Here is a 13,511-nt window from a genome sequence, read left to right as displayed (position 1 = left end):
AAGCTCTCTGAGAAAGAGACTACTTATTGCCGTGACTTTGCCTACTGTGTCTTTTACACAGTATTGTGACTTTCCATTCAGAACACTCCTGTCATTTCGTATTGCAGCTGTTCTTTATATAGGGTAGACTTGTCAGTGTGTGGATTTTTTTTTTTTCCTTGCTTTTTGAAATACCTAGTGGTAGGATCCAGGAATCTGGATCACAGAAATTCCCACCAACACCACAGGAAAAAAATGTCGTAGCATTGAATTCAACCTGTGCCTGCCTATTGCAATATTCTATCTGAAAAAGTTTTGTTGAGGTCTTGTGAGGAAATCTGTCTGAAGTTCCCCAGAAAAATAATAGCAGGACTGGTACTAAAAACAAGTATCCTAACCACTATAGCTTTTTTTCACAAGGTAGCCTGTGCAGTCTCCAAGAAATGCTAGAAAGCTGGATAAGAATATGTCTGAATGGCTTGAACCTATAAACTGCATCACAATAACGGCTGTGGTATGTGAACCTTCTGTCTTTCTCTGTATGTGATGTAGGTAGTGAAGGACCCAAGCCTGATGAGCAGCACCCATTACCTTCCTACCTGGAGTACAAACACAACGACTCCATACACATCTACCAGACAAATTATTTTGCCAGTAGATGTGCTGAAAACCCTGACAGTGACTATAAAAGCTTTGACATTAAGCTTGGAGGAGAAATGGAAAATCTGGGAGGAAGGTGTGATCCAGATCAGCAAAAATTCTGCGATGGACCTCTAAAGCCTCGGACTGCTTATAGGTTAGATTTATGTTGGGAGTTCTGCTCTGTCACATTATTAGGCATAGTGCTGTCTAGATGCCTGATACATTTGAACTTCTGTAGATTCATAACAGGGTGGTACGATGTTCTTTGTGTTTCACTGTGAATTAATAAAAGCTTTATCCACACACACCCCCATTCCATAGGTACGAACCAGTCCTTCACTAGCATGGGAATGATATAATTAATTATGCACAAAACTCTGTGCCGTGAATAAGTTTATTTCCCTCAACTTGATGGAGAGCTCTCCCTTAGCTGTTAAATCTTTCTTTGGAAAGACCTAGGACCATCAGCTAAGCCAAAAGAATACTTAACAGGAGAAGGCAAGGATACTTCACTCAGTCTGTTTGGCCACCACTACCCCACACCAGTCCTTTGGAACAAGATAGGAAAACCTGGACCTTATTGTAACCTGTGGCACCATCCTCAGGTTCCAGATCTAGGTGCAGGTTATCTCTAGGGTGTAGAAGGGAGTGACTGCCAAGTCCAGGCTCAGCAATTACACAGGCTGCTACACATACAAGCATGAAGTCCAGTGCAGTTCAGTCATACCCCTCCCACAGGCTAACACTCTTCCAAGAGCTCTGCAAGCTTCTCACTGGACAGCCACATGGACAGAAGGCACATGTCAGGTAGTACACCTCACACCTCTCAGCTTCATCATCCTCAAGACAGTGCTACCCTACCATAGTCTGTCCTCATTAGTGCACATTCCCCAGTAATTCATCCTGGGAAACACCCAACATTACCAGAGGACCAAGAGGACTGTACTATTTCTCCATTAGCACAGCCTGTGCAACCACATGAAGGGAAAACATGTCCCCATTGAGAAGCATTTCTGAGTCCTTTCACCACTGCAGCTTCTGCTAGTCCTGCGTTCAGGCACAGTCTGGCTGTGTGTGCCATTGGTTACCTCTGCCAGGGTACCTCAGAGCCCTTCACTTGTACTAGCCAGGCTCTCCCATCTGTAGTATTTAACTCAGGTGCCTGCATTAAGAACTGTCTGTGGTCAGTGGAAAAGTTTCGGTTATCTTTAAGAGGCAAGCAAGTGTGTTCTTTTCTGTGCTGTTGGTATTGAACATCTGATGAGCCCTGACTGTAGTGGTACTGTTTCTTTCAGGATCAGCATACGGGCTTTTACCCAGCTCTTCAGTGAGGACCCAAGGGAACTCCCTAAACCACTCTTTGCAGACACCTTCTTCTCTTTACCGATCACTACAGAGGCAGGTTAGTTTCAGGCTTGTTTTTCAACGACTGTAGCACGTGAATATATATTGTGCTTCAGAACACTCTGATATCTAGAGTATTTGTAAGGAATGGAACACAATGAGATGCCTGTCCTGAAGGCTGCTCTGAAATGAGGCTGGAGCCATGGCTTATCCAGCTTTAGTCTGAAAATTCAGACGACTTCTTAATGGAGCTGCTGACAGTAGAGGAAAGGATGCGTGTTTAGTGAAGCTGTCACCAAGAAAGTTTCAAAGTGCCAGAGAGAACCAAACTCCAATATAAAGGGGCTATGCTTTCTTTTACTGTCACTGGGAGTAAAAGATTTTGTGTAGTGTTTGGAAAAAATAAGGACAGAAAATCAAGGCCAGGTTTTATCTCAGTGTTTAAATGTCTTACATTTCCTTGTATTTAACCATTTTCTTTGGCTGATAATAACACATCCCCTGAAAGTTATTGATACTTTGATTCTTCTTATCTTTTCTTCAAGGTATATAACTACACTGTTTTGTTTCTAGAGCCTCTGTTTGGAGTTATTGAAGGTGTGAGTGCTGGCTTGTTTCTGATTGTGATGTTAGTGGCTGTTACTGCTTTATTTGTCTGCAGACAAAAAGTTGGGTAAGTTGAGTCCCTTTATCAGTCTGTTATTGAAGTCAGATCAAATTATATGCATTTAAGCAATACAACATTTAAAGTGTAACTCTAAAATTGAAGGAATGCACTGAACTATTTGACAGATAAAATCTGTGTCCCCAACGTCTGTACACACTAAAGTACAGAACTAATGACTTACCTATTGAGAGATATTCTTGATTCAAATACCTACTGATGTTAGTCAGAGTTATCTCATAGAGGATTCATGTAACTTAGTTTTCAGTAGGAATCCAAATAGTCCTGGAAAACTGGTTTATCATTCAAACCGGATGTGTTTTGTCAAAAATGAAATGTTTCAAATTAATTTCATCTGCATGGGAGGATCCTGAAACTGTTCATTGAGACAGATCATTTCTGTTAAAAAATCTTAAGGTGTGGCATTACCTCAGTATAGAAAAGATTAGTTCAAACTTTACTTCTCTATTTTTTTTGTGAATTATAGCTGTGTATTTAACATTATAGATTAATTGAAATAGTGAAAAAAGTTTTATCCATTTAAACCATTTTGCATGACTGAAAGAGACATCATTGATGTGAAATTCCTCCTGGTTTCTGAAATTAAAAAATATCAACATTTCCATTACATGGGAGGCTCTGAAAATCTGAAATTCAGTGCTTTTACTGATAAAAGATTAGGTCTATTTTGTTTTGATTTTGCTTTTCAGATGGCAGAAATTCACATTGGAAAAAAACTATTTTCTGACTCATCATAGCTTTTAGCCAGAATGGATTTACCCTTTAGCAATACTGTTCTTAGACTCCAGGAATAAATTCGGTGTATTTCTCTATATGCCATCCAAAAGAAAAAATAGGTGTAAATCATTAGCAGTATTGCATGCATAGACTTGTGCATTCCTAAACATCTCAGTACAGTGACATACAGTGCATGAATAGAGTGCAAATTGATGTGCTTTCCACCTAACACATCTCATTGCATTTTTTTAGTATAGATAAACTTTGGACACAGTGTGATTTCTTGTTGTGAGTTTTATAGCTAGCATACCGGTATGGATTTCTCTCATCATACATAAAGAGAAAGTGTTCTCAAAGGGCGGTGTGTTGAAGGAAGGGATGGCAGTGACAGGATGAAAGGCCATGCAAACCGTATGGAGTCAGTACCACTGCTGCGGCTTTCCCAAAGCCAACTGTGGTGCTGTTACTTACTCCTGCTATAAAGCTGCACATCTTCTAGACGCCTGGTCTGCAAAGTGGATGTGCTGGAAGCTGTAAGCCTTTTACATCTCTGAAAATCTTCCTGCATGTTCCTCTCTGCGTGTAGAGAATCAACTGATTTAGGGCCTGTCTTAGCACAGGACACCCTCCTTAATGATAGCCTGGGCTGTGAGTGTTTCAGAGCAAGAAAGAAGTCTTATTGCCTCTTCACATGCACTCCACATCACTATTACCAAAATAAATAAATGAAAACTCTGTGCCAAAGCTAAGAGCAATGTCACATGATCAGAGCTACAAATCAGAACAGGGCTGTCTTAAATTCCTTTTTTCCAATTTAGCAACCTTTTTCCAATGTAAGTTATGTTATTAGCAGCTCTTACTGTTATCAGAACATAACAGAACGGAATACCTTCCTTTTTATTCCAACAGTGGCCATGAGAGACCTACAGCAAGGCTGAACATCCGCAGGGACAGGCCACTGGCAGTCCATCTGAACTTGGGGCAAAAAGGGTAATGTCAAAAGTTTTGTTTCTAAGCATGGTATTTTGATATGCCATCATGGATGAACAGTCCTCTTTGGTCACTCACTGATGAAGTGTTTCTTTTTTTTTTTTTTTTAATTCATTTCTAGGAACCGGAAAACTTCCAGGTAAAAAGAAAAAATTAATACCTAAAAAGCTTCTTGATAACCAACTGGATAAATTATGACTTTGATTCATCCTGTGATTTTTCTTCCTCCTGTTGAATATTTTAGTCCGATCAAAGTCAGTCATTTTGAAGCACACTTCACGAAACTTCAAGCAGACTCCAACTACCTCCTGTCCAAGGAGTATGAGGTGGGATCTTAACCTAGGCAAAGGGCTGGCTTTATGAAGGGGCGGGCTGACTGAATCAGTGGGTTAGTGCATTAGAAAGACCTGCATTTGTTTGTCTTGTTCACACAAACCCAAATAAGTTGAGTGTCTCACCTGAACTCCATTTGTCCTAGTGCAGAAAGCGGCTCTTAATTTGGCGTAGCATCTCCTGTTTGGCAGCCTCTGCCTGATACCTATCTGTTTGAGGTCAGGTGTATTCATTTGTATGGTACATCCATCTGATAACACATGGAAAGCACCTGCCAGCCATGTGCTTGCTTTAAACCAGTATGATTAGCTTTTTCATTGCGGTTTGTTTTTTTAAGAGACCCACACTTTCTCTGTCCATGGCCTTTGAGAGCTGATAAGCAGTGTGTCCTCCTGTGTTGTCACATCTTTAATTATTTTCACCTCACATTTTATTCCTACACTTTTTTGCAGGACTTGAAAGATGTGGGTCGAAACCAGACATGTGACATAGCACTTCTACCAGAGAACAGAGGGAAGAATCGATACAATAATATATTGCCCTGTGAGTTTTATATTTGGTTGTGTAATATTACATCACAGCAGCTATTTTTCACTTTTTTTAGCAAGCCTAGTGGAAAAGAGTGCAGGCAATCCCTTCCCTCCTTCCTGTCAGAGATGAAATAGCTCTGCCAGCTCAGGTTGTGGTGCTTGGAAGTAGGTGATGAATGGCCCTGGATGGTTTCACACAGACCAGTAATTTCATTTCGCACTAGAGGGGTAATGACTAGCATTCAGTCTAGAGAGGAAAAGCTCCGGCTATTAGGGCATTCAGTCTCTGCTGATAACAAGGATAGTGGAAATAACAGTAAAGTTGTTTACATACAAACTATCATCCATTCAGTGCTTTTTCACAACCTTGCCAAATGTTTCTTCTTCAGAGGACACAGCAAACTACTATACAATGCAGAGCTAGTGTGGTTTTGCATGGGAAGATACATGTGTGAGATTAGACCTGTTCTCCAGAGTTTCCCCCGTTAGATCTCTTATCTGACAGTTTTGGAGGTAACAAGTGCTGTGTGTTGAGGAGGAGCACCAGATGACTCGCTTTTCCACATACTGCCTGTTGCTGGATGTGGTAGGTGCTTTGAGCACAGCCTCACAGCATCTCTGGGTTCTGCCTGCTGCGCTGTGCTGTGGAGCGTGCCTGCAATGTACAAGAAACAACTCCTGACAGAGATCCAACATGGCATTGTCTCACGAGTCAGGGACCTGGTGGCTTAGGCACTCTGTGCCTCTCTACAGAGGGTTCTCTAGCTAGGGAAGACAGTTGGCCTGCTCACACATTTTAGCTCAGGCGTTGTGCAGACCACTGAAGCACTGTGGATCTCTCAAGCGCTGGGTGCTGCTCTCCAGTACAGGACAGTGCTGTCAGGATTAAAGGATGCTGTTCTGGCTCTTCTGTTGCCAAAACAGATCCTCTGCAGCTCAGCAAAGGAATTTTGGGATATTCACTGCTTCCTTCTCACCCATGATCTCCTAGCGTTTGGAATAATCCACAGCACTTACAGATGAAAGGGGCAGTACAAATATAAACAGTTATCCCTCTAAATTAGCCCTGCATGTAAAATCCTTTTAATAATGCTGCCAGTCCTTTCACAAGTGCATTTCTGTAAATGAAAGAGGGACTGAAAATCAAGACTTAGCCATAAGCCTCTTGCAATCAATTTCTTCCTAGACGATACATCAAGAGTGAAGCTTTCCAATGTGGATGATGACCCTTGCTCAGACTACATTAATGCAAGCTACATACCAGTAAGTGATTCAAGGATAGTGTTTTACAGTCCTCCCTCCAGTGGTAATTTGTCCTTCATCTAAAACCGAATATAAAGCTGTGTGCTTAAGGCTCCCCTCCCCCTTCATTTGTTATCTTGAGCTAAAAGTCCGAGAACTCATTTTGTGGGTGTGCTGAAAGGCTGTGTCTGACTGCCATTAAGTTCACTGTGAGTGATTTATGCAGCACTTAAGGACACTTTCTTGGATTGCTATAGTTATGTAAGATAGCAGGTCTAATTGGCCAAGGACATATTTTTAAAGGTCACTGATTTTATACAGTGTCCACAACAACTGTAGCTATCACTGCAGGAGTCATCCTCCTTGTGGAGCTGTAGCTCATACTGACAGTGTTGGCACCTTGCAGTAGGGTGAAACTGGCTGATATTAAAATAATGCCCTTTGCCAAAGTCTTGTGACTGATAATAGCAGTAGCTTTAGCAATCCAGATTTCAAGCCAGAACTGAGCTAATTTATTAAAAACAGTAAATAAACAAAAAAAACCCAGTAGTCCCAAAATTGCTTGAGACTGCTCTGAAAACAACAGAACAATGAAAAAACTTTGACTGCCACAAAGGGAACAGCATTTAGAAACACTGCTGCAGTCTCTTCTTTCTCTCTGCTCCAACCAGCCTTCTGTTTCCAGAATCACAAAATCACTAGGCTGGAAAAGACCCACAGGATCATCGAGTCCAACCATTCCTATCAAACACTAAACCATGACTGTCACCTCACCCACCCATCTTTTAAACACCTCCAGGGAAGGTGACTCAACCACCTCCCTGGGCAGCCTGTTCCAGTGCCCAATGACCCTTTCCGTGAAAAATTTTTTTCTGATGTCCAGCCTGAACCTCCCCTGGCGGAGCTTGAAGCCATTCCCTCTTGTCCTGTCCCCTGTCACTTGGGAGAAGAGGCCAGCACCCTCCTCTCTACAACTTCCTTTCAGGCAGTTGTAGAGAGCAATAAGGTCTCCCCTCAGCCTCCTCTTCTCAAGGCTAAACAACCACAGTTCCCTCAGCTGCTCCTCATAAGACTTGTTCTCCAGCCCCTTCACCACCTTCATTGCTCTTCTCTGGACTCTCTCCAGAGCCTCAACATCCTTCTTGTGGTGAGGGACCCAGAACTGAACACAGTATTCGAGGAGCAGTCAGAGGGAGAATAACCTGGCTAGACCTGCTGGTCACGCTGTTTCTGATACAAACCAAGATGCCATTGGCCTTCTTGGTCACCTGAGCACGCTGCTGGCTCATGTTCAGTCACTGTCAACCAACACACCCAGGTCTTTCTCCTCCAGGCAACTTTCCAGCCAGACTCCTCCCAGTCTGTAGCACTGCATAGGGTTGTTGTGCCCCAAGTGCAGGACCCGACATTTGGCCTTGTTAAACCTCATGCCATTGGTCCCAGCCCATCAGTCCAGCCTGTTCAGATCCCTATCCTCCCTACCCTCTAGCAGATCGACACTTCCAGCTTAGTGTCATCTGCAAACTTGCTAAAAGTTTGGACTTCCAGGTCCTTGGACTTCCAGGTCCAAGGCAACAATTTACCTCTCAATACTGTTGCCCCAGCAAGGGCATTGATGCTGCAAAACCCTGGCTGCAACCCCATGGCTTGTTCAGTTGCTAGGAGATATTTATTCTGCCTTTATGGAAACTAATGGAGTTCTCTTTAATTGCAGGGCAATAATTTCCGTAGGGAATACATAGCAACTCAGGGTCCTTTGCCTGGCACCAAAGATGAGTTCTGGAAGATGGCATGGGAGCAAAATGTTCACAATATTGTCATGGTAACCCAGTGTGTTGAGAAGGGCCGGGTGAGTGGTGACTCTCCTTTATTATTAATGACTGCTTTAACATCTGGTGAAAGTTTATGCTTATTAGTTGCATCACAGTAATGAAAAAGGCCCCAGGCAAGGAGATATACTGTAAGAGATAAGATATATAATCTAAAGACTGGAGACAGATTAAAGCTGTGAAGTCAGGATGCAGTTACCATTCCAAGGACATGCAGCATGTAAAGGCTAGAGTTAGCAACAGAGCTCAGTGATTCTGGTCTCTACTCCAGGACTTTAGGACTTTACATACTAGTACTAATACACTTCCATTAAGCATACTGAAGGAGAACGCCCTTTTTGCCAAGAGCAAAAAATACATGTTTAGCACATCAACTCGGATTAACTGCTACTTGAAATACAAGCTCTAGACAGCTAATGTTGATCATTAAATACATGGAATTCTCTCTGATGCTTAAGCCTTGATGTGGTAAGCAAAGAGACCATTCACAGACTTAGTAGTCTTACTGAGTGCAAGCGTAGATAGATTATTTAGCTGTCTCACCAATCCACCTTCTCAAGTATAACCACATCCTGCACCCTTTGTAAGACAAGGACTTTATCTGTAAAAAGATTTAACAGACTTGGAAGTACTGATCATCTAGTAGCATACGTGGGAATACTTCCTTTCAGTTTACCATTTTTTCTTGAGGACATGGCAAAAGCAGATGCAGGACAAGCAGCCACCTGACTCCTTCTGTGCCTCGGTGGCTCTGAGTAGGATCCCACTATGTCTTAGCAATAGGTGAGGAAGCAGGCACTGAAGACCTAGCTCTCATCCAAGTAGAGCTCAGAGGAGAGTTGGCACAGAAAATGTTATAGTATCCAGAAGTGGGCATCAGTGAAGTGCTTGCCATTCCCCCCAGTCAGAACATCTGTGATAAGAACTTCCACTTCCAAGCCCCATCGTAGCCTATTTACATATATCCCAGGCCCTGTTTGTTGGGCTAACATGGCAGGGGGTTGCATCTCTCTCTGAACTTAGCAGCTGCCTTTTGTCCTTCATGCTCAGGCACAGGAGCCGTTTTGGATGCTAAATCTCTCTTTTCCCTGCAGGTGAAGTGTGATCACTACTGGCCCCTTGACCAGGATTCCTTGTACTATGGAGACTTGATTGTTGAGATGCTATCTGAGTCGGTCCTTCCAGAGTGGACGATACGAGAGTTTAAAATCTGCAGTGTATGTTCGCGTTCTTTGTTTTTTCTTAATTAACTTGCTTTAAAACACTTGCAAGGCTAAATTAGGAAGATTTCTTCTGCTGTAGCACAGTTGCATCATGCCCTGTTTGTCTCTTGGGGCAGCTGTAGCATTTACTGTAAAGGTGCATGTTGTTTATGTCCCATCCTGTCTTACCTGTTCTGATGACCCACACTTTTGTATCCCAAAAGGAAGAGCAGCTTGACTTAACGAGGCTCATTCGTCACTTCCACTACACTGTCTGGCCAGATCATGGTGTACCGGAGACCACCCAGTCCCTGATTCAGTTTGTCAGAACTGTAAGGGATTATATCAACAGGACCCCAGACACAGGACCAACTATTGTGCACTGCAGGTATGTGCAGCAGCAAAATGTCAGCAGCATAGAGCCTTTGTGCATACCTTTGGGAAAATCCCAAATGTTCGTACCTGTTAGGCCATGGACAGTACAGAACCTGAGAGATAGCTGATAGGCTTGTCTCCAGATGCACCAGAGCAGCATTCCTGAGGCAGATGCATTCGCTTACAACCTCACCCTGGAAATGTCCCAAAAATGATTCTCAGGAATCCACTGTGTCTCTGTGGGACCACTGGGGAGACTAAAGGTGTCAGCAGCTGCCACTGCTCATAAGCTTTTGCATTCTTAAATTGGCTGTGTGCTACTGTTGTGACCCAGCGTTTGAATCACAAAGGGGTGTTCCAAAACCATAAGATACACCCAGGAATGAATCTATCTACATATGGATGTTGAGACTAGCTCCGTCCTTTCCCCCGTTGTAAGACTCCATCTCCTTACTGCCTTCCCATGCTCTTTTGTTGTTGTTCCATCTCTGGCAGCCATAGGGCTGCAGTTTTAACTCTGCTCCGTGATCCACCCCTACGTACATGTACAAAAAAGGCGAAACTTGACTGCCTGATCCATGATCCACTGGCCAGCTGCAGCAGCATATAGGGTTACAGAGTGGGAGAGAGTGCGGCACAGTGCTATGTGTATCTTCTGATAAAGTCATATACTCACTGGTACTACCTGAATGTAGTATCTGACCACTCCACCCATTATCTGGGCTGAGGCACGTATCTTACATGACCCCACCTATGCCTGCCTGTACGTCATGTACTGTAACATGTCAGAAGTCTACTGTATCACTGGCAGGTCAACTTCCATCTTCCCAGCCAGCTGTCTCCAAATTCCACTTCTCAGCATTTCAGCTACTGGGGACCATGGGATAATTTGCCTTGCTCTGCCATTCCACAAGGCACAAGCCAACTGATGCTTTAGAATGAAGCTTTCTGGTGCATACCTGAAGAAAAGAGATTTAAAAGTCAGTCAGGCACAGTCTCTCAGTGTATCTTGATGACTGAGTTAATCCAAAGCAGAAAGCAGTACGAGCAGTAGCTGTATCACTATCCTTTCCTACTTCCTAAACAAATTCCATTACAGAATGTTTGAAATCCCAGAGATGCCATTTGAATAATGATCTTCTCACCCCAGAGATCTGAACTTCACAAAAGTGAGGGTTGTTTTCTTTTCCAGTGCTGGTGTTGGCAGGACTGGCACTTTCATTGCACTGGACCGAATTTTGCAGCAGCTGGATTCAAAGGACACTGTTGACATTTATGCTGCAGTACATGATCTCAGGCTTCACCGGGTTCACATGGTTCAGACAGAGGTAAGTTTTGGACAGCCTACAATACAGCAACACCAGCTGCAATATATAATAATCGGTCTCATCTTAAAAGCTTTCAAAGCACTTCACAGTTACTACACTGTGAAATACTATTTTAGCCATATTTTAGCTCTGTGAGAATTTCTAGCTCAGGATTGTTTCCATTGGCTCTCATGCAGCTATCCAAACCATAACAAGTGGTAGCTGTGCTTCCTATAGATTTCTCCTGTTGGCACTGGGCCACAATCACCCCAGCAATGTTATGCAGCAGAGCTTAACAGCATATTGTTGTGTTAGTGCAGTGTCCAGTAAATAAGCTTTCAGCAGAGATAGGTCCTTCAGGGATGGGTTTGGAAAACAAGCCTAGACCAGACAAATAGGTCGACATAATAGGAAAAAGGAATAGAGGGCAGAGAAAATTAGATGTACATAATTTTAAAACTCTAAGCACTGTGACCTTGTGGCTTTGCAGTTCATTTTTTATTGAGCTGCTCTGTTATATTCACTAATGGTATTGGAAAGTTGATCAGCATTCTTCTAACATACTATGCAAAGGCAAACACATTTATTCTCAAAGTTCAGAAAAAGTACGTGCTTGGTATTTCTTTCTGTACTTTTAAAACTGCAAGAAAATTACTTTATACTAATAGCAGCCAAACACTTAGGAGCTGGTTTAATAAAACCGAGATGTAGAGGCAGCCTTTACATTTCCCTGTGAACTGTAATAGAGGAATCAGAACTAGATGCGTCTACCTGTTGCTTGGTACTAACGGAGCTCTTTGTTGCAATTCAGAAACAAAAATATCAGTGACAGCAGTTCCTGGAAGATGTAAAAGTTATGCATGGGTATAAAGAGAGGCTTATCTGAGAATGCAAAAAAGAGATTTCTTGGAATTATCTTAATCACAGAAGACCTCCTGTGGAGAGGAGACAGATTCTCAGCCTGGTCTGGGCATCCTCGGAGGCAGATCCACCTTACCTTCTACATTCCCTTCAGCTCTAGTCAGTGCAGGCAGAAAGGAATCTCTGGATGGTGGCTCTTTTTCCCTTAGCTGGAAAAAAAAGAGTCAACTACTTCGAGAGCCTGAATTCCTGAATTCAACTTCAGGTTTATAGACAGCCATAACTATGTGATAACAAAACCCCTTTGCCATGAGCTTGACATGACATCCAAGTCAAAAGGCAGCCAGACCCAAGTGAAATATCTACAGCAATAGTAAAGAGCACCCCACCTTCCCACTAACAGCATTAAATGCTCTTCAGCCCCAGACCAGGAGTGGCTCAAGTCTTACCCAGATCTCTGCTGTAACCAGTCTTGCCCCTAGAAGAATTCACAGTCAGCATCCCAGAGACAAGTTGACAGAAAGCTTTTGCAGCTCACACGTACTTATGCCACTTGAGCTGTAACATCCTTGTAGACTGACCATGTAGCTGTTTCAGTGCACAGCCACTGAGCTGCTGTATGCTCAGCAAGTCTTCTTAATCTGAACTGTCAGTTGCATCTGTACATGGTTACTGATTTGGATCTGCCTTTCATCAAGGTAGCGTGGAGCACAAGCAATACAATCTTTCATCTTACTACAAGAAAATGAAGCAGATTTTTCCTGGAGTTTTACGATGATTCAAAGTTTGCAATGAGCCGTGAATTACAAAGTAATTCGTACACATCTTTTAAGAAAAAGTAAATGAGATGAGGAACAGGGGAGGAAAAGATCTGCTCCACAAACTCTGTTTGATGTGTTTGAAGACCCTAGTTCTTGTCTTGGCATCCACAATCTGTTTGGCTGATGAGCCAACAGCTACATACTTATCTGTTGAAATCCCACCGAGGAGTGCAGGCCAGCAGATAGGACTGTATCCAGTGACATGCTCCATCCAAAGGTCACAGCACCATCATGCTTGACATTATGTAGTCACAGTAAAACAGCAGCACAAAATACTGCCTTTGCTTCAGACTTGGCCAAAAGCTTTTCAAGACAAGAAACTGCAGCTGGAGATGTGGAGGAGAGTAACAGAAAACCATGTCCATCAGCCCAAAAGGCAGTGGGCTCATCATGGCAGTTGTAACACAGACAGAGAAGCCGTCCACTATTTCAGTCCCAAATGGTCTCTGCCTAAGGAAATCTCCATACCTTGGCCAACTTTCCACGAAATTGGTGGGTGGGGTGCAGGATACTGTGACACAGAGACAGCAGCTCTATGTGTATAACCGCAGGCATCCTCCCTTTCCCAAAGCCAGAACATTAAGAAAAATACACAGAGCAATAGCTGAATTTCTTGTGAAAAATAAGTAAAGATGATGTTGGAGGAGAAAATGC

The 13,511-nt window shown here is 43.0% G+C and overlaps 1 protein-coding gene across 5 annotated transcripts in view; it reads left to right on the top strand.

Annotated features, from left to right (window-relative positions):
• Window positions 1-13,511, top strand: part of PTPRB (protein tyrosine phosphatase receptor type B) — a 66,197-nt gene that overhangs the window by 45,949 nt on the left and 6,737 nt on the right. For 4 of the 5 annotated variants that reach the window (XM_069857419.1, XM_069857388.1, XM_069857409.1 and 1 more), the window contains 12 exons: window positions 532-775; window positions 1,917-2,023; window positions 2,539-2,638; window positions 4,274-4,357; window positions 4,479-4,496; window positions 4,602-4,683; window positions 5,143-5,233; window positions 6,407-6,483; window positions 8,177-8,311; window positions 9,386-9,508; window positions 9,718-9,881; window positions 11,061-11,196. In XM_069857419.1, coding sequence (XP_069713520.1) covers window positions 532-775; window positions 1,917-2,023; window positions 2,539-2,638; window positions 4,274-4,357; window positions 4,479-4,496; window positions 4,602-4,683; window positions 5,143-5,233; window positions 6,407-6,483; window positions 8,177-8,311; window positions 9,386-9,508; window positions 9,718-9,881; window positions 11,061-11,196 — 1,361 coding nt within the window. The remainder of the gene's footprint in view (window positions 1-531; window positions 776-1,916; window positions 2,024-2,538; window positions 2,639-4,273; window positions 4,358-4,478; window positions 4,497-4,601; window positions 4,684-5,142; window positions 5,234-6,406; window positions 6,484-8,176; window positions 8,312-9,385; window positions 9,509-9,717; window positions 9,882-11,060; window positions 11,197-13,511) is intronic. The other variant, XM_069857399.1, reaches the window with a different exon arrangement.

This window comes from Phaenicophaeus curvirostris, chromosome 1 (assembly GCF_032191515.1).
Source record: "Phaenicophaeus curvirostris isolate KB17595 chromosome 1, BPBGC_Pcur_1.0, whole genome shotgun sequence".
In the NCBI taxonomy this organism is placed as follows: Eukaryota; Metazoa; Chordata; class Aves; order Cuculiformes; family Cuculidae; genus Phaenicophaeus; species Phaenicophaeus curvirostris.
This window is presented reverse-complemented; position numbering and strand designations above follow the sequence as displayed.